The following is a 21,569-nucleotide window of genomic DNA, read 5'->3' on the forward strand; positions in this document are numbered from 1 at the left end:
ATGTATGTTAAATGATTAACTCACAAACTTTCAGAACTGGAGAGCCACATAAAGAATAGTGACAACCCTACCATTAATAAAAGTAGGGCTTATGCAACCAGACTCCTTCAATTTTTAAAAAAGATTTTATCTATTTATTTGGGAGAACATGAGCAGGGGAGGGGGCAGAGGGAGAAGGAGAACCATACTCTCCACTAAACAGGGAGCCCAAACCAGGGCTGGATCTCAGGATCCTGAGTTCATGACTTGAGCTGAAGGCAGACACTTAACTGACTTAGCCACCCAGGCACCCCAGTTTCCTTCAATTTTAAGGACAACTATGCTTATTATATCTCACTCATTAAAATATATCCATATCACAAATTAAATAGAATTAATATTTAATTAATAATTGAATTGCAGCTTACAGAATTACATAATACTATGTGAAAATTATATAATTTAAAATGTAAAGTTTTAGTTATTTTCATATTTCAAAAAATTTTTTTCTAGATCTTGTGTGTTTTTTCAGCCACTGTGAAACTGATGCCACATAGAAACAAGAGGGTCTATTGGTAAAATCATCTTGGAGGATTAAAATATCTCTGGAACATGGTCTAAAGTATTTGCTGATATCTTTTCAAACCACTTTAGCATTCTTTATTCATTTTCATATAAAATATAATTAGATTTCAGTCAAACTCTGAATTGAATATAAAGGACATATCAAGACTCCTGAGAGCCTAATCCCTTGAAGAAATGACCTCAAGACACTAAAAGCTTGAGAAATAGCTTTATTTCCAGCTCCTTGCAATTGAAGAGAAGTCATGGGGCATATGCACAGGATTACTAGTCAGTGTTATCAGAAATGTGTATATGCATTGATTAGGCCAGACTATCACATAGCACAATAGCTGTGTTTAATTATTTAAAAAATTATTAAAATTTAATTATTAAAATTATTATTATTAGACCAACTCATGGCAGGTGCACACACACACAGAGCTTTTCTCTGACCTGCTACTTTAGATCTATTGCTTTGTGTGTCTGAGGGAACATTTATCTCACCTCAACAAATGTCAGTAATGTAAGTGCAATTGTTTTATTGCTTAGTGAATCTGATGTTATTTTTTTGAGAATCCTGAAAGCTGCTTGTGGTGCAGATCAATGATTTTATAGACATTTAACTGAAGATTGTATCTTTTTTTGGTACTACTCTCTTAATTCTAAAATATTGGGCTATGCACGGAAGATGTGCTGTTACTACAGAAACAAACAGATCAATTGAAAGGACACCCTTTGCCTAAAGCATTTTTGCAGGACTGAGTGTGAAGTTGGGTGATGAATTGGGGAAGATACTTTGAAGGACAGATACACAACATCACACACACGTGTGTGTGTGCATACACTGTTATGAATGCATGTTTTGATGTTATATAGTACTTAATACTCAAGGTGATAAAATGTTTTATTATTGTTCTTGACACTGACCAACTATTCACTTCTGAATCTGATATTCCCTCTGTCATTCCAATTATTGGATGCTGGCAAAGTTATATAATGTACCACAGAAGATCCACTAAAAGTTAAAACTAGAGACTCTCTGATGGTATCAACATACAAGCAATTTGTTTTGTTTAGCTCTAACAGAAGAGGACGCAACTTTCTTTTAGCAAAGGCTGAGCTATTGAAACTTACAGGTTATTCTGTTGATGCTCTTAATGTGATGAGATAGCATTGTGACTTGGCCAACTGTGCAGGTAGGGGACAAATAGTATCAGTATCAGGGTTGACTGAGGATTCAGTAGGCTGTGACTACTGAGCAATGGACAAGGACTGGCACAATGAGCAACGCAAAACTGTGTGATACTGTATCACAGTATATACTTTTCAAAATATATATATACTTAAAATATACTTTTCAAAAATATACTTTAAATATACTTTTAAAATATACTTTTCAAAAATATATATATATACTTTTCATATCCATTAAAACAACCTTTTCACCTTTAATTTTCTTACTCAAAATTTCAGTTCATAAAAACAAAGTTTGAAGCTAGTGATTCATTTATTATGAAAAATAATCATAAACGTAAAAATGAATTTCTGGTTACTTATCCACTATGCATGTGGGAAAGGTTTTGTACTGGGGGAAAATAGTAGTATAAACCAAATTGGAAGCTTAGGATGAATAAGGGCATTTCTTTAAAATGAAACTTACTTTTCAAATATTTATGAAGACATTGAATGAAAAAGTTTGTCAAGTAAAAAGAGAAGTGAGAAAAAATATTAGCAAACAGCTACTGGGGATCAGCTCTGAGCTGAGAAAATGAAGACTAATTATTTTCTGACCATCTGCTGAGTTTTAAAGTTTTGAGTTTGGAGAACAATAGTCATCTTAGTCTTCACGATTTTGAATGTATTATTGGTTTTTAAATTTTTTTTTGGTAAATTATGTACAGTGTAGAAAATGTAGAAATGTAAAAACATTATAAAGAAAAACTATGATTTTACTTTATAGTTTTATCAATCTGGCATATATACTGGTAATATTTTAAAATATTTTTATGTGAAAACATATTTTCATGTGAAATTTAATACCCACTCATAAATTGGATCCCACTGTTACAAAAGAATGTCATAGCCTAGTTTTGTTTTTATTTAGAGTCTCTACAGAAGTTTGTCAAATTTTCTATATAAATATTAATTTTTTTGAATACTATTTTTATGATATGTCAATTATAAATATAATTTTAATTCAATACAGTTAGAATTAATTGAACATATGCTCAAAAGGTAGAATAATAGATATTAAGGTCTATCCTCAGGGGGCCTGGATGGCTCAATTGGTTAAGCATCCAACTCTTGATTTTGGCTCAGGTCATGATCTCAGGGTCATGGGATTGAACCTCAAGTGGGGCTCCATGCTCAGCAGCAAGCCTGCTTGAGATCCTCTCTACTCCCCATGCCAGCTGCATGATCCTGCATGCTCCTGTTCTCTTTCTCTCCAAAATAAATAAATAAATCTTTAAAAATAAATGAATAAAATCTATCCTGGAAATGGCATACTTCCAGGAAATAGTATCTTCTTTTTAAGAGTTAACTTTCTAAGGATCTGGTGTCTATGTCTACTTTTTTGGTAGAAATTATTTTTGATGAATAGCTTTCAAATAAATATTGCATTATTATTTTTATTGGTATGTAATATAAGTTTCAGGTATACAACAATATAATTTAACATTTGTATGCACTACACAGTTATGAAAGCTTAATTGCTACCAATCACCATATAATTGACCCTCTTCCCGTTTCATTCACACCCCCCACCCTGCCTCCTTTCCTTCTGGTAACCACCAGTCTATTCTCTGTATCTATGAGTTTGTTTTTGTTCTGTTTTGTTTCTTCATTTATTTTGTTGTTTTTTAGATTCCAGATATGAGTGAGATCATATGTATGGGATTTGTCTTTCTCCATCTGAAAGATGCTTCTCCATTATGCTTATTTCATTTAGCATAATACTTACAAATTCCATCCATGTTGTCACAAATAGGAATCTTCCATTCTTTTTTATGGCCGAGTAGTATTTCATCATATATATGTATAACATATATAATATATATTTATCCATTCATCTATTTAATGGACATTTAGGTTGTTTCTATATCTTGGCTATTGTAAATAATGCTGCAGTGAACATAGAAGTGCATATACCTTTTTCTATCAGCATTTTGTCTTCTTTGGATAAATACCCTCTTTGGATTTTTTTTATAATAATAAATTTATTTTTTATTGGTGTTCAATTTGCCAACATACAGAATAACACCCAGTGCTCATCCTGTCAAGTGCCCCCCTCAGTGCCCGTCACCCATTCCCCTCTTTGGATTATACAGTAGTTCTATTCTTAATCATTAAGAAAGCTCCATACTGTTTTCCATAGAATTGCACCAGTTTACATTCCCACCAATAGCGTCAAGTGTTCCTTTTTCTCTACATCTTCTCCAACACTTATTTCTTGTCTTTTTGACACTAGCCTTTCAAGCGAGTGTGAAGTGATATCTTGCTGTATTTTTGGCTTACATTTCCCTGATCATTAGTGATGTTTAGAATATTTTCATGTGGCTATTGGAAATCTGTATGTCTTTTTTAGATAAATGTCTATTCAGATCCTCAGCTCATTTTTAAATTGGATTACTTTTTCTTGTTGCAGAGTTGTATGAGTTCCTGATATAGTTTGAATATTAATTTTTTGTCAGATATGTGAATTGCAAGAACTATCTCCCATCCAGTTGCTTGGCCTTTTGTTCTGATGATGGTTTCCTTTGATGTGCAGAATTTTTTTTTTGCCATAGTTCTGTTTATTCTTTCTTTTGTCCCTTTGCCTTTAGAGTTAGATCCACAAAAGATCCCTAAGACTAATATCAAATACTTACCAAATGTTTTCTTCTAGCAATTTTATAATTTTGAGTCTTACATTCACAGTTTTAATCCATTTTGTCTTAATTTTTGTTTATGGTGTAAGAAAGTGGTTGTTTCATTCTTTTGCAGGTGACTGTCCAGTTTTACAGTACCATTTGTCAAAGAGACTATCCTTTCTTTATTGTACATTACTGGCTCTTTTGTCATAAATGTGGGTTTAATTCTGGGGTCTCAGCCCAGTTCCATTGCTCTGTTTTTAAGCCAATATGATACTATTTTGATTGTTATAGTTTTGTAGTATAGTTTGAAATCAGGGAGCATAATACCTCCAGCTTTGTTCTTCTGTTTCAAGGTCACTTTAGCTATTCAGTTTTCTGATGTTCCGTACAAATTTTAGTTTATTTGTCTTAGCTCTCTGAAAAGTACCACTGGCATTTTGATGGGGATTGCATTAAAGCAGTAGATTGCTTTAGGTAGGTAAAATGAGCTTTTAAAAAATATTAATTCTTTTATTCCATGAGCATTGAATATCTTTTCATTTATTTGTTCTTTGGTTTCTTTCATTGGTTTTTTATAAATTTCATCTCCTTGGTTAAACTTATTATGAGATATTTTCTTCTTTTTGATGCAATTGTAAGATTGCTTTCTTGATTTCTCTGTTACCTTGTTCCTAGAGTATTAAAACATAGTGGATTTCTGTATGATTTTGTAACCTTCTACTTTATTGAATGCATGTATTAGATCTAAAGTTCTTAAAATAGTTCTAATAAGTTTTTATAAATTGATTTTATTTATTCGTTCTAAAAGTTTTTTAAAGACTGTAGGGTTTTCTGTGTATAGTATCATGTCATCTGCAAGTAGTGACAGGTTTACTTGTTTTCTAATTTTAATGCTTTCAGTTTTTTTTCTTACTTGATGACTCTGTCTAGGACTTCAATACCATATTGAATAAATGTGAGACTGAACATTTTTATCTTGTTCCTAATCTTAGAAGAAAATTTTACAGCTTTTCATTGTGTATGATTTTATGTATGTATGTATGTATGTATATTTTTTTATTGGAGTTTGATTTGCCAACATGTAACATAACACCCAGTGCTCATCCCGTCAAATGCCCCCCTCACTGCCTGTCACCCAGTCATCCCAACCCACCACCCACCTCCCTTTCCACCACCCCTTGTTCGTTTCCCAGAGTTAGAGGAGTCTCTCATGTTCTGTCTCCCTCTCTGATATTTCCCACTCATTTTCTCTCCTTTCCCCTTTAATCCCTTTCACTATTATTTATGTTCCCCAAATGAATGAGAACATATAATGTTTGTCCTTCTCCGACTGACTTACTTCACTCAGCATAATACCCTCCAGTTCCATCCACGTTGAAGCAAATAGTGGGTATTTGTCATTTCTGATGGCTGAGGAATATTCCATTGTATACATAGACCACAGCTTCTTTATCCATTCATCTTTCGATGGGCACTGAGGCTCCTTCCACAGTTTGGCTGTTGTGGATATTGCTGCTATAAACATTGGGGTGCAGGTGTCCTGCTGTTTCACTGCATCTGTATCTTTGGGGTAAATCCCCAACAGTGCAATGCTGGGTGGTGGGGTAGTTCTAATTTTAACTCTTTGAGGAACCTCCACACAGTTTTCCAGAGTTCCCATTCCCACCAACAGTGCAAGAGGGTTCCCCTTTCTCAACATCCTCTCCAACATTTGTTGTTTCCTGTCTTGTTAATTTTCACCATTCTCACAAGTGTGAGGTGGTATCTCATTGTGGTTTTGATTTGTATTTCCCTTATGGCAAGTGATGCAGAGCATTTTCTCATGTGCTTGTTGGCCATGTGTATGTCTTTTTGGGGAAATTTCTGTTCATGTCTTTTGCCCATTTCATGATTGGATTGTTTGTTTCCTTGCTGTTGAGTTTAATAAGTTCTTCATAGATCTTGGATACTACCCTTTATCTGATATGTCATTTGCAAATATCTTCTCCCATTCTGTAGGTTGTCTTTTAGTTTTGTTGACTGTTTCTTTTGATGTGCGGAAAACTTTTATCGTGATTAAGTCCCAATAATTCATTTTTGCTTTTGTTTCCCTTGGCATCATAGATGTATCTTGCAAGAAGTTGCTGTGGCCAAGTTCAAAAAGGGTATTACCTGTGTTCTCCTCTAGGATTTTGACGGAATCTTGTCTTACATTTAGATGCTTCATCCATTTTGAGTTTCTCTTTGTGTACGGTGTAAGAGAATGGTCTAGTTTCATTCTTCTGCATGAGGCTGTCCAAATTTCCCAGCACCATTTATTGAAGAGACTGTCCTTTTTCCACTGGATAGTGTTTCTTGCTTTGTCAAAATTTGGTTGACCATAGAGTTGAGGGTCCACTTCTGGATTCTCTATTCTGTTCCATTGCTCTACGTATCTGGTTTGTGCCAGTACAACACTGTCTTGATAACCACGGATTTGTACTACAACCTGAAATCTGGCATTGTGATGCCCCTGGCTAAGGTTTTCTTTTTCAATATTCCCCTGGCTATTCGGGGTCTTTTCTGATTCCACACAAATCTTAAGACGATTTCTTCCAACTCTCTGAAGATAGTCCATGGTATTTTGATAGGGATTGCATTGCACGTGTAAATTGCCATGGGTAACATTGACATTTTCACAATATTAGTTCTTCCAATCCGTGACCATGGAATACTTTTCCATCTCCTTGTGTCTTGCTCAATTTCTTTCAGAAGTGTTCTGTAGTTTTTCAGGTATAGATCCTTTACCTCTTTGATTAGGTTGATTCCTAGGTATCTCATGCTTTTGGGTGCAATTGTAAATGGGATTGACTCCTTAATTTCTCTTTCTTCTGTCTCTTTGTTAGTGTACAGAAATGCCACTGACTTCTGGGCATTGATTTTTGTATCCTGACACACTGCCAAACTGCTGTATGAGTTCTAGCAATCTTGGGGTGGAGTCTTTTGGGTTTTCTATGTACAGTACCACGTCATCTACAAAGAGGGAGAGTTTGACTTCTTCTTTGCCAATTTGAATGCCTTTTATTTCTTTTTGTTGCCTGTTTTCTGAGGCTAGGACTTCTAGTACTATGTTGAATAGCAGTGGTGAGAGTGGACATCCCTGTCTCGTTCCTGATCTTAGGGGAAAGGCTCCCAGTGTTTCCCCATTGAGAATTATATTTGCTGTGGGCTTTTTCATAGATGGCTTTTAAGATGCTGAGGAATGTTCCCTCTATCCCTACACTCTGAAGAGTTTTGATCAGGAACAAATGCTGTATTTTGTCAAATGCTTTCTCTGCATCTCTTGAGAGGATCATATGGTTCTTGTTTTTTCTCTAGCTGATACGGTCAATCACAATGATTATTTTACGAGTGTTGAACCAGCGATCTGCACAGCTTGGGCCGCCGGGCAGCAAGAGCCACCTGGCTGTCCTGTGTCCTCTTGGCCTCTGCCTGACCCGGGGGAGCACCCAATCCTGGGCTGTGTCCCCCAGTGCCCTGAGCTCTGGGGCCTGTGACACTGTGATGGACCTAAAGTGTAGGTCCACAATGTATAATTTAAAAGCATCACCAGGGAGGAAATTGAAGCAGTCATCAAAAACCTCCCAAGACACAAGAGTCCAGGGCCAGATGGCTTCCCAGGGGAATTTTATCAAACGTTTAAAGAAGAAACCATACCTATTCTCCTAAAGCTGTTTGGAAAGATAGAAAGAGATGGAGTACTTCCACATTCGTTCTATGAGGCCAGCATCACCTTAATTCCAAAACCAGACAAAGACCCCACCAAAAAGGAGAATTACAGACCAATATCCCTGATGAACATGGATGCAAAAATTCTCAACAAGATACTGGCCAATAGGATCCAACAGTACATTAAGAAAATTATTCACCATGACCAAGTAGGATTTATCCCTGGGACACAAGCTGGTTCAACACCTGTAAAACAATCAATGTGATTCATCATATCAGCAAGAGAAAAACCAAGAACCATATGATCCTCTCATTGGATGCAGAGAAAGCATTTGACAAAATACAGCATTTGTTCCTGATCAAAACTCTTCAGAGTGTAGGGATAGAGGGAACATTCCTCGACATCTTAAAAGCCATCTATGAAAAGCCCACAGCAAATATCATTCTCAATGGGGAAGCACTGGGAGCCTTTCCCCTAGGATCAGGAACAAGACAGGGATGTCCACTCTCACCACTGCTGTTCAATATAGTACTGGAAGTCCTAGCCTCAGCAATCAGACAACAAAAAGACATTAAAGGCATTCAAATTGGCAAAGAAGAAGTCAAACTCTCCCTCTTTGCCGATGACATGATACTCTACATAGAAAACCCAAAAGTCTCCACCCCAAAATTGCTAGAACTCATACAGCAATTCGGTAGCGTGGCAGGATACAAAATCAATGCCCAGAAGTCAGTGGCATTTCTATACACTAACAATGAGACTGAAGAAAGAGAAATTAAGGAGTCAATCCCATTTACAATTGCACCCAAAAGCATAAGATACCTAGGAATAAACCTAACCAAAGATGTAAAGGATCTATACCCTCAAAACTATTGGATACTTCTGAAAGAAATTGAGGAAGACACAAAGAGATGGAAAAATATTCCATGCTCATGGATTGGCAGAATTAATATTGTGAAAATGTCAATGTTACCCAGGGCAATATACACGTTTAATGCAATCCCTATCAAAATACCATGGACTTTCTTCAGAGAGTTAGAACAAATTATTTTAAGATTTGTGTGGAATCAGAAAAGACCCCGAATAGCCAGGGGAATTTTACAAAAGAAAACCATATCTGGGGGCATCACAATGCCAGATTTCAGGTTGTACTACAAAGCTGTGGTCATCAAGACAGTGTGGTACTGGCACAAAAACAGACACATAGATCAGTGGTACAGAATAGAGAATCCAGAAGTGGACCCTGAACTTTATGGGCAACTAATATTAGATAAAGGAGGAAAGACTATCCATTGGAAGAAAGACAGTCTCTTCAATAAATGGTGCTGGGAAAATTGGACATCCACATGCAGAAGAATGAAACTAGACCACTCTCTTGCACCATACACAAAGATAAACTCAAAATGGATGAAAGATCTAAATGTGAGACAAGATTCCATCAAAAGACTAGAGAAGAACACAGGCAACACCCTTTTTGAACTCGGCCATAGTAACTTCTTGCAAGATACATCCACGAAGGCAAAAGAAACAAAAGCAAAAATGAACTATTGGGACTTCATCAAGATCAGAAGCTTTTGCACAGCAAAGGATACAGTCAACAAAACTCAAAGACAACCTACAGAATGGGAGAAGATATTTGCAAATGACATATCAGATAAAGGGCTAGTTTCCAAGATCTATAAAGAACTTATTAAACTCAACACCAAAGAAACAAACAATCCAATCATGAAATGGGCAAAAGACATGAACAGAAATCTCACAGAGGAAGACATAGACATGGCCAACATGCACATGAGAAAATGCTCTGCATCACTTGCCATCAGGGAAATACAAATCAAAACCACAATGAGATCCCACCTCACACCAGTGAGAATGGGGAAAATTAACACGGCAGGAAACAACAAATGTTGGAGAGGATGCGGAGAAAAGGGAACCCTCATACACTGTTGGTGGGAATATGAACTGGTGCAGCCACTCTGGAAAACTGTGTGGAGGTTCCTCAAACAGTTAAAAATATACCTGCCCTACGACCCAGCAATTGCACTGTTGGGGATTTACCCCAAAGATACAAATGCAATGAAACGCCGGGACACCTGCACCCCGATGTTTATAGCAGCAATGGCCACGATAGCCAAACTGTGGAAGGAGCCTCGGTGTCCAACGAAAGATGAATGGATAAAGAAGATGTGGTTTATGTATACAATGGAATATTACTCAGCTATTAGAAATGACAAATACCCACCATTTGCTTCAACGTGGATGGAACTGGAGGGTATTATGCTGAGTGAAGTAAGTCAGTCGGAGAAGGACAAACATTATATGTTCTCATTCATTTGGGGAACATAAATAATAGTGAAAGGGATTAAAGGGGAAAGGAGAGAAAATGAGTGGGAAATATCAGAGAGGGAGCCAGAACGTAAAGACTGCTAACTCTGGGAAACGAACTAGGGGTGGTAGAAGGGGAGGAGGGCGGGGGGTGGGAGTGAATGGGTGACGGGCACTGGGGGTTATTCTGTATGTTAGTAAATTGAACAGCAATAAAAAATAAAAATAACAGCAATAAAAATAAAAAAAATAAATAAAAGCATCAGAGTGAATTTTGTTTGAAGTTAACTTATACTTTATTACAATAAAACTTATAAGCCATTACACAGGTTAAAGAAAAACTCAAAATATAGAAACAGTGAAATGACAGGGGAGAGCAAGCCTCTCTTGGGCTGCAGCCATCACGAGGCCCTGTGATGGGAGCTGGGGCGGGCTCCCGAGGTGGTCAGGGTGCTGCTCAGGGGTCGAAGCCAATTGTTCCGGAGGCATGTGGTGGCTCTGGCACTCTGGGGACCCAGATTGCGGGCGCCGGGGCCTGCTCCTCCTCCAGGGTGGCCACGGGTGCAGGTGGCTCGTCCAGGGTGGAGTGGTGAACTAGAGCAGTGACCACTATCTGCAGGAGCTTTGCCTCCCCAGCTAGCTGGGGCCAAGCCCTCAGCCCCAGCAGCCAGGATTTTGAATGGTGGTGTCTTCATTCTCATTAGTTTCCATGAATCTTTTTAATTCTTCTCTAATTTCGTGGTTGACCCTTTCACCTTGTAGCAGGATGGTCCTTAACCTCCACGTATTTGAAATCCTTCCAAACTTCTTCTTGTGATTTAGTTCTAGTTTCAAAGCATTATGGTCTGAAAATACACAGGGGACGATCCCAATCTTTTGGTATCAGTTAAGACGTGATGTGTGACCCAGTTTGTGGTCTCTTCTGGAGAAAGCCCCATGTGCACTTGAGAAGAATGTGTTTCAGTTGCGTTTGCATGTAAAGTTCTGTAAATATCTGTGAAATCCATCGGGTCCAGTGTATCACTTAAAGCTCCTGTTTCTTTGGAGATGTTGTGCTTAAAAGACCTGTGGATTGCAGAAAGCGCTACATTGAAGTCACCAAGTATAAGTGTATTATTATCTAAGTATGTCTTAACTTTGGTTATTAATTGATTGATATACTTGGCGGCTCACGCATCCGGGCCATAAATATTCATGATTGTTAGGTCCTCTTGTTGGATAGATCCTTTAAGTATGATATAGTGTCCCTCTTCACCTCTCACTACAGTCTTTGGGACAAACTTTATCTGAAATAAGGATGGCTACCCCTGCATTTATTGAGGACTATTTGAATGGTACACAGTTCTCCAACCTTTTATTTTCAGGCTGTAGGTGTCCTGATGTCTAAAATGAGTCTCTTGGAGACAGCAAATGGATGGGTCTTGCTTTTTTTTATCCAGTCTGAAACCCTGCGCCTTTTGATGGGGTCATTAAGCCCATTCACGTTCAGAGTTACTATTGACAGATATGGATTTAGTGTCATCATGATACCTATTCAGTCCCTGTTTTTGTGGATTGTTTCCTTGGACTTCCCCTTTCTTTTACAGGGTCCCCCTTAATATTTCTGGCAGAGCCGGCTTGGTGGTCACATATCCTGTCAGTTTCTGCCTCTCTTGGAAGCTCTTTATCTCTCCTTCTATTCTGAATGAGAGCCTTGCTGGATAAAGTATTCTTGGCTGCAGGTTCCTCTCATTTAGGACCCTGACTGTATCCTGCCGGCCCTTTCTCACCTCCCAGGTCTCTGTGGAGAGGTCTGCTGTTGTCCTAATGCTTTCCCCATAAAAGTTAGTGATTTCTTGTCTCTTGCTGCATTAAGGATCTTCTCTTTATCTTTGGAATTTGCAAGTTCCAGTATTAAATTAAATGTTAAATGTTGAGCGGTTTTTATGGATTTAAGCGGGGGGGGGGGGGGGGGGGGGCGATCTCTCTATCTCCTGGATCTAAATGCCTGTTTCCCTTCCCAAGTTAGGAAAGTTTTCAGCTATGATTTGTTCAAATACATAATCTGGACCTCTGTCCCTTTTGGCGCCCTCGGGAACCCCAATTAAACGTAGATTTTTCCTTCTGAGGCTGTCGTTTATTTCCCTTAACCTATCCTCATGGTCTCTTAATTGTCTTTCTTTTCTTCCCTCAGTTTCCGCCCTTGCCATCAACTTGTCTTCTGTGTCACTCACTCGTTCTTCTACCTCGTTAACCCTGGTCGTTAGGACCTCCAGCTTGGATTGCATCTCATTTAACTGATTTTTAATTTCAGCCTGATTAGATCTAAATTCTGCAGTCATGAAGTCTCTTGAGTCCTTTATGCTTTTTTCTAGAGCCACCAATAGCTTTATAATTGTGCTTCTGAATTGGCTTTCTGACATTGAATTGTAATCCAAATCTTGTAACTCTGTGGGAGAGAGGACTGTTTCTGATTTCTTTCTTTTGAGGTGAGTTTTTCCTTCTAGCCATTTTAGTCAGTGCAGAGTGGCCAAAAACAAGTTGTACTGAATAAGGAGAAAAAGAGAGAGAGAGAGAAAAAGAAAAGAAATAAAAAAGAATAAAAAATGGGGGTGGGGAAACAACAGAAACAAACAGAAAAGAAAAAAACAAGGGGAGTATCCTCTGATTCTATATACTGTAAATCCCTCAGCTTCCCCTGGAACTTTCCAGTGCTGCTTGGTCAATACCTTGCCTTTCCCCTGAACTTCTAGCTGGTCTTTGGGGGAGGGGCCTACTGTGCTGATTCTCAGGTGTGTGCACCTGGGGAGCTGCCCAGGCCCCTGCCAGGTGCATGGCTCAGTGGAAGTTGTTTATCTATGAGGCCCCTGCTCAGTCCCAGGTACAGGGTGACACCAGGAGGGACAACAACAGTGGGGGCGGCCAGCTGTGCAGCTCTGGAGTCAGCTCCCGCAGTGACTACCGCAGCTCCCAGTGCGCAGGGGCCTGGATGCTCCAGGGGCGGGCCCACCGATCTGTACAGCTTGGGCCGCCCGGGGACAGGAGCCACCTGGCTGTCCTGTGTCCTCCCAGCCTCTGCCTGACCCGGGGGAGCACCCGATCCTGGGCTGTGTCCCCCGGCGCCCTGGGCTCTGGGACCTGTGACACTGTGAATGGACCTAAAGTGTAGGTCCACGATGTATAATTTAAAAGCATCAGAGTGAATTTTGTTTGAACTTAACTTATACTTTATTACAATAAAACTCATAAGCCATTATACAGGTTAAAGAAAAAGTCAAAATATAGAAACAGTGAAATGACACGGGAAGGGCAAGCCTCCGTTGGGCTGCAGGCATGATGAGCCCCGCGGTGGGAGCTGGGGCGGGCTCCCAAGGAGGTCAGGGGGCTGCGCAGAGGTTGAAGCCAGTTGTCCCGGAGGCAATTGGCGGCTCTGGCACTCTGGGGACCCCGATTGCAGGTGCCAGGGCCTGCTCCTCCTCCGGGGTGGCCGCAGGTGCACGTGGCTCATCCAGGGCGCAGCCGTGATATAGAGCAGTGACCACTATCTGCAGGGGCTTCGCCTCCCCAGCTGGCACCTCAGCTGGGGCCAAGCCCTCAGCCCCAGCAGTCAGGGCGGCCTCGAGCACTTCAGGCCCATCCGAGGCAGCAGGCCCCACAGTTGGGGCTGGGGCGGGCTCCGGAAGTGCTTCAGGGTCTTTTGCTCGGGCCGAAGCTGTGGCTGCAAGAAGACAAAGTATCACCACCAGGACGGACTTTCCACGTCCCTCCCAAATCAGGGACACTCTTCCCACCGCTCAACGTGTGGGGGGGCAAGAGCCCTGGGAGGTGTCCCCAGCCTGCAGCTCGTGGGGATGGGGTGTGAGCCGAACCCCTGCTCCCGGCCCAGCTGCACGGACGCTGGATCCGTGGGGCCCACCCTGTCCCCAGCTCGGCCACCTCCAGGCCTCCTCACCCCCAGCCTCTGGCTCCGCTGCATGGAGGCGTCTGAGTTGTTGCAGGTAACGCCGGGCACGGAGCTCCACGTCTGTGCCTGGCATGCGCTGCCTTATGAATTCCAGAATCTTCTTCAGGGAGGCAGATTGGGGGAGCCGACAAAAGTCCTCCTGATAATAGTCCATCCATGTCTCCAGGATGCAGCAGATGGCCCTGGGGAGGGACAGGTGGGCACAGGGGTCAGAAGACAGGGCTCCCTCACACCGAGGTGTCCCGGGGAAGCCCTGCAGGACCCGGGGCCTCGGCCTCCCGTGCGGGGCTGTCGGAGGCCAGTCCTGCTCCTCGTCCACCTGCCACCTGGCGGTCCTGCCTGCCACAGGCCTGCTCCCCGAGGAGGGGCTGGCACGAAGCCTCTGTGCGGGGGAGCCCACGCCCAGCGGTGTGACCATCACGGTCTTTGCTGGGAAGCGGGGCTCCCTCCTCAGCCTGGCTCCCTGCCCACTTCCCCTTGAATCCACCGGCAGGCGTCCGGGGACGGGGGGCGTCTGGCCTGTCATTGCCCTCACTGCACACACTGTCGCTCTGGGAAGGTCCAAGCCAGGAGGGCTCGGGCTCTGTGTCCTGCCAGGCCTTGCCAGGAGCCACCCGGGACCTCCACTTTCCCTCCCTGTGGCTCTGCGCTGCCTCCCTCATGAGGGGCCCCGGGGGGTGTCCTTCCACTGACTCTAATGTGCCGTCTCCCACGGGGCCAGGGCCACCGGGTCTGTGAGCCCTCAATGGCCCTCGTGGCAACCTGCTGTGCACTGGGTCCAGGTGCCACCAGATTGGGGAGTGCGATGCTCCCCACCCCCTCTGCTCTGGGTCCCAGGGTGGGGCAGACAGAGGGCTGGGAGGGGCGGGCATGGAGCAAGTCTCCCTTAGGGGTCCCAGTGCTCTCCCACCAAGCCCACACCCTATTCACGGCTCTCCTTTCCTCCTTTCCCGAGGGCCCTTAGACCTTTACCCTGTCACGGGAATTGCAGAAGTGTGGGGTGAGGGTCCAGCACCCCCGGCCCACAGCCCCCTCGCTGCCCTCCTGGAGAGGGAAGGCCCTCGGGCAGGGGCCGGAGTCACTCACAGTTTCCAGCGCTGCAGGACCGCGTCGTCGCCACCACACGCAGCTGCGATGCACCCATATCTAGGGGAGGGCGGGGGCATCCCACGAATCATCCTGTGGCCGCGACCTCTCACCGTGGGGGCTGTCACCTCTGACCCCCGACTAGGCCGGAGCCCCGGGGGCCGTCAGCTCTGTGCGGGGGGCCACGGGCAGCCCCCGGAGAAGCGCCCGCACCTGCCGGGGCCTCCTGAATGCTTGAGCATGAAAGGCTCCGGCCAGGCCCACGGCCGATATCTGAGTGGGCCTGGGCGCCCGGGGACCCCGGGGTCCCCCTGTGTGGTTGCCCCAGGACACAGCCCCCCGATGGACTCTCCAACCTCCCTTTCAATGGGAAAAGAGGCCAGCTCAGGACCCCGGTGACGGTGGGGAGGAGGCACAGGCCCCGTCCCGGGGGAGGAGGACGGCTGCGGAGCACAGGCACAGCCCCTCTGGCCGACCCGCCACAGGCCAGGCCCCGGGGCTGCCCTCCGGGACCCCACTGTGCCCTGGGGGACTCTGCTCCAGGCGGGGGAGCGGCCCGAGGCCGGGCAGCTCAGAACCATTCCCAGCCTCCCCACCAGCAGGTGGCCCACCCCTGGGCTGCAGAGGCGCAGGTGCTCACTTCGTAAACAGCAGATCCAGCACCTCGTCGGTGGTGGCAAATCCATGACAGTTGTCTAAAAAGATGAAAACGGAGATGACATCCCTGCGCAGCAAGGCGGGCAGCAGTTGTTGGAATTCCTGCTCCAGCAGCTCCGTCCGGCTGGGCTTCGTCGGGCAGATGGGAGGCGCCTTCCCGGCCGAGGCCCTTGCACCCTGAGTTGGGACAGAGGGGACGTGCATGGAGCCGCCGGGAGGCCTGGGGTGGGAGCGCAGCCCGCAGCCCGAGCTCTCGGGGGCCGTGGGGGGCAGGAGTGCCCACGGCAGGAACCCGGGCCTTGATGCCTGTGGCTCAGTCACTTAGCATCTGACTCTGGGCTGTGGCTCGGGTCGTGGCCTCAGCACCCTGGGATCCCGCCCTGGCAGGCCCTGCGCTTGGGGCCCAGTCTGCTTCAGGAGCCTGGGTCTCCCTCTCCCCTCCCTGCTCTCTGCCTGTCTCTTACACAAACAAGACAAACTATCCGATAAAGAAACAATCTTAGAGGATAAATGTTCAAAAAAGTTTGGATCAGTACAAGGACCTCAAGAGACACAGAGAGACAGAGACCGAGAGAGACAGACACACAGACAGAGGGAGAAGCAGCCCTGGTGCAGAGAGCCCGAGGCGGGACTCGATCCCGGGCCTGCGGGGTCAGGGCCTGGGCGGAAGGCAGGCGCTAAACCCCTGGGCGACCAGGCCGCCCCTGAAGGCTCTGCTCTGATATTCCTACACCTCTGTGCACAGGGACTCTGCATCTGGCCCAGGCAGGGGCAGGGCCCTGGGGCAAGTGTGGGGAGCAGGGGAATGCAGACTCATGTGGGAGCAGGAGTAGGGGGGAGCCCAGGGGAGTAGCAGGCTGGCCTCTGGGACCTGGGGCCCTTCGTGCCGCATCGGGGACCCGGGTGTCGGGGGTGCCCCGGCCCCTGCACTCATTTGAGCCCGTGCTGGCCTCTGTTAGCTGCGCAGGGCACTTCCCAGTTCCTCGAGGCGGTGGGGCAGAGCACCCCTTCCTCCCGCTCGCGCCCCCTGTCCCGGGTGGAGCTCTGTGGAGACAGTGCCCGGCAGCCAGGCAGGAGGCCTCAGCGCCCGGTCCGGCCGCCTCGGCTGGGCCGCACCCCCAGCGGCCCCCATCCAGACACACCACAGCGCAGGCGGCACCCCCTCCCCCAAGGAGAGCAAAGGGATGCGGCTGCAGGGCCTCGGGGGGACTCTTACTCGGCGGGTAAGAGGACCTCAGGAGCCCTGTTTGCACCCTGCCCACCTTGACCTCAGGGTGACCCTGAAGGGATCACCGGGGAACCTGCCGCCCTGCAAAGTCCCCCAGCCTGGATGCACCTGCCCACACATCCCTGTTTCCCTGAAGCTGAAGAGGAGGGGATGGGGCCACCCAGGATGGCTGGCACAGGGGGCCTGGCCTGGCCTGCTCTGGCTTACCTGACGGCGCCTCCTGATAAACGCCCTGAGGCGTTGGTTTTTATGCTGGAGCCAAAGCCTACAGCATTGGAACAAGCGGCACCCCCGGGGTTCCTGGGAGCCAGAGCCCCCAGAGGTGGGCCGGCAGCAGGAGAACATCTTCCAGGAGCGGATGTCTCCAGCCAAGTGAGCCTGAGGTGGGGCTGCACTAGATGCGGTTGCCTGGTCACGGGGGTTCCAAGTTCCGTTGGGCTCTGTGTCACGGGAGTGACCTCACTTCCTGGGACCCCCTCCCTGACCCACTCCTGGAGGAAGCTGCAGGGGGGGCGCTCGGGGCTGCCGACGGCTCCCCCGTCCCTGCAGGCGATGGCCTGTGCACACAGTGACACACCCGCACCCCTGTCCACAGGCCCCAGGGAAGGACTGTGTGCAGCCAGAGCCCCAGCCTGGACACACGCCTGCGTTCAGACACAACTTTCCATTCTTCCCCGGTTTTGACCCCAGAGAAGCCGTTGTGCCCGTCGGGGATGGTCTGCATCTTGCCCGTGGGACAGGGATTACCCTAGCGGGTGCTTCCTCCAGACGTCCCCAGGCCACTGTGGCATCATATCTATGACATTGGAGGCGGGTGTCACATGCGGGAAATACCTCCAACCACATGTTCTTCCTTGGTGTGTACATGTGCCCAGGCCCACGAGGTCCATGTGCACACACGTGGGCACCAGTACTCTCATACTGGAGGCCCAGAAGATGACAGTCCCACCGGGGGAGGCATGGGCAATAGCTCCCCACGATCCTAGGCTCCTGGATCCAAGGCAAACCCTACAGAAGGTGTCAGAGTCTCGGCCTAGAAGGTGTGAGGCCGTCCTTATCCTGAACCCCTGCCTGTCGTGTGTTATGGGCCCTTCCCTCCTTCCCACTGGGTGAGCTGTGGACAGCGGTGCACCCAGTGGGTCGCCCTGACCTGGGCTCTAGGGAACCTGCTGTCAGCCACAGAACTGAAAGTAGACAGGAGGCACTGACTCTCCGGCTTGACCCCCAACTGAACTGAAAGCACGTTGTGTGTCCACGTACACTGACAGAGAAACAGAGACACGGATATAAATGTAGACACAGATGCAGAACTAGGAAGTTAGCAGAGGAGAAGCAACATCACTGAAGATCATAAATAAAGAAATAAAGCTGAATCTCGAATAGAGAAAAGGGAGTAAATAAAATAGAATCATGAAAAAATAATTCATTAAACCAAAAAGCAGAAAGAGGGATAAAGAAGAAGGAGCACTTTGGTGACACAAAGAAACGGCAAGCCTCGAATGTAAGGGTGATCGTGCCTCACGGACTCCATGGAACCTAAGTTGGGCAACAAGCAGCACCTTCCAGCAAAGGCCTAAGCGAATATTTTGTTTTGTTTGTTTTTATTTAAAGATTTTTATTTATTTATTCATGAGAGTGACAGAGAGTGAGAGAGGCAGAGACATAGGCCGAGGGAGAAGCAGGCTCCATGCAGGAAGCCTGATGGGGGACTTGATCCCGGATCCCAGGATCAGGCCCTGGGCTGATGGTGGACGCTCAGCTCAGCCCCTGAGTCACCTGGGGGTCTAGACTAAGCTAATGAAAAAGTACAAGGGATTGTGTCATACTGTGTTTGTAATGGGGTAAAATCTCTCTTTGCTAAGAAAGAGAGGGCAGCCCGGGTGGCTCAGCAGTTTAGCGCCGCCTTCGGCCCAGGGCCTGATCCTGGGGACCCGAGATCGGGTCCCCCCTCGGGCTCCCTGCATGGAGCCTGCTTCTCCCTCTGCCTGTGTCTCTGCCTCTCTCCCCGTGTGTCTCTCATAAATAAATAAAAATCAGTATACACCACATTTTCTTTATCCATTTACCTTTGATGGACATCTGAGTTGCTCCCAGCCCTTGGCTATGATAAAGAACGCTTCTATGAGGATGGAGGTCTCCTGGCGACCCTGCTTTCTATTCTTTTGACTACACGTAGCCCAGAAGTAGGATTGCTGGATTCTATGGTAGCTGTATTTTTAATTTTTTTGAGGAACTCTCATACTGTTTACATAGTGGTTGCACTATGTTACATTCCTATCAGCATGTTTGATTTCACAGGTAGGGGATCCGTGTTTTACTGGCACCTAGTGGGTGGAGTTCCGGAAAGCTGTTAAAATCCCGTAATTCACAGGACAGCCCCCCAACAAAGGCTCATCCGGCCCACATGCCAGTAGTTTTGACGGACGGTGAAAACCTTTGCCCTATAATATGTTTCAGCAGGACGTGGAGGGCTCGTTGTTTTTTCCCTCTGATTGGCCAGTTGACTAGACCCCCTCTGCTTTGTGAATTCAATCCATCCTCTGCTTACTGCTGGTGAACTTTAAACTAAAAATGTGTTTGTTTGTTTGTTTTTTTTCATTTAAATGGTGGAGAAGGTCCTATTCCTTGCTATTTAGCATACAATTTTTTTTTTAAGTGAAATTAATAGTTAAGGCCCTTTACAATGAAAGAATTCATATTTTATTTTTTATTTATTAAAGATTTTCTTTATTTATTCATGAGAGAGACACAGAGGGAGAGAGAGGCACAGACACAGGCAGAGGGAGAAGCAGGTTCCACGCAGAAGCCTGATGTGGGACTCGATCTTGGGTGTCCAGGATCATACCCTGGGCCGAAGGCAGTCACCAAACCACTGAGCCACCCGGGCGGCCCAGCATACAATTTTTAAAAATCGACTTTTGCTGTCTTACAGGTTCTTTGACTCTGCACATATAGACAAATCTCTGTTCCTGGCTCATCATGGCTTCAACTTCAAGGTAAGTGCCTTTGATGAAAGCCTTTATGAAGGGCCACACCCAGGACATTTTTAGCTCTTGGTCCTCTGGCCTCACTAAGCATATGGTGTCTAGGAAAGAAAAAGGAGGAAGAGAGAGCACAAAAGGGAGATTGAGGAAAGATGAGGCAAGCAGGGTAGTGTATGTGGTATAGGTGAGGCTTTGTAGCTCCAGGGTCTGCACTGTGTCTGAAAATGTGATTTATTTCTCTCATCTTATTTTTTTTTTCAGAGAGAGGGAGAGAGAGCACAAGTGGGAGTTAGAGAGAGAGGGAGAACACGCTCCAGATTGAGCACGGAGCCCGATGTGGGACTCGACCTCATGACCCCGAGATCAGGATCCAAGCTGAAACCAACAGTTGGTCACATAACTGACTGTGCCATCCAGGCGCCCCTTCCTCATCTTTTAATGCACAAGGTGCTTGCTACTGGACTACCATGGTCCCTGCAAGCTTTACCATTCCATGAGTCTTCTTTCCTTATTTTTTTCAAGATTTTACTTAAATTCTAGTTAGTTAACATATACTGTAATATTGGTTCAAGACTAGTGTTTAGTGATTCATCACTTACCTATAACACCCAGTGCTCATCACAAGTGCCCTCCTCACTGCCAATCACCACGCCAATCCCATGCCCTTCTTCCCTCCAGCAAGCCTGTTGTTCTCTGTACTAAAGACTCTCTTATAGTATACCTCCCACTCTTTTCCTTCCTTCCCCTATATTCGTTTATTTATTTATTTTTTAATTCCACATATGAGTGAAATCACCTGGTACTTTTTCTGAATGACTGACTTTGCTTAACCTATAGAATACACTCTAGGTCCTTCTATATCATTGCAAAAGAGAATATCATCTTTTGATGACTAATATTCCATTGTCTGTCTGTCTATCTATCTATCTGTCTATGCACGACATCTTCTTTGCCTGCTCATCAGTCCATGGACATTTGGGCTCTTTTCATAGTTTGTCTAATGTTGATAATGCTGCTTAAATATTAGGGTGCATGTGCCCCTTCAGAGAATATTCTTGTATCCTCTGGGTAAATACTTAATAGTGCTGTTTCTGGATCACACATAGGGTAGTTTTATTTTTGACTTCTTGAGGAACCTCCATACTGTTTTCCAGAGTGTTTGCACAGGTTTTCATTCCCCCAAGAGTATGAGAGGGTTCCCCTTTCTCTGTAACCTTGCCAATATCTGTTGTTTTCTGTGTTGTTAATTTTAGACATTCTG

At 45.4% G+C, this 21,569-nt stretch overlaps 2 protein-coding genes across 2 annotated transcripts; both read right to left on the bottom strand.

Annotated features, from left to right (window-relative positions):
* Positions 1-13,766: 13,766 nt before the first annotated feature.
* Positions 13,767-15,296, bottom strand: LOC144284152 (uncharacterized). Its single transcript, XM_077848491.1, has 2 exons — positions 14,342-15,296; positions 13,767-14,101 (listed from the first exon to the last, which is right to left on the bottom strand). Exons 1-2 carry the CDS (start codon positions 14,877-14,879, stop codon positions 13,767-13,769), a joined length of 873 nt encoding a protein of 290 aa, XP_077704617.1. The 5' UTR covers positions 14,880-15,296.
* Positions 15,297-15,354: 58 nt separating this feature from the next.
* Positions 15,355-17,737, bottom strand: LOC144284413 (uncharacterized). The gene is made up of 3 exons (XM_077848943.1): positions 17,532-17,737; positions 16,080-16,273; positions 15,355-15,499 (listed from the first exon to the last, which is right to left on the bottom strand). The coding sequence occupies exons 1-3, from the start codon at positions 17,667-17,669 to the stop codon at positions 15,436-15,438; spliced, it is 396 nt and encodes a 131-aa protein (XP_077705069.1). The 5' UTR covers positions 17,670-17,737; the 3' UTR covers positions 15,355-15,435.
* Between the last annotated feature and the right edge of the window lie 3,832 nt (positions 17,738-21,569).

Source organism: Canis aureus, chromosome 15 (assembly GCF_053574225.1).
Source record: "Canis aureus isolate CA01 chromosome 15, VMU_Caureus_v.1.0, whole genome shotgun sequence".
Classification (NCBI taxonomy): Eukaryota; Metazoa; Chordata; class Mammalia; order Carnivora; family Canidae; genus Canis; species Canis aureus.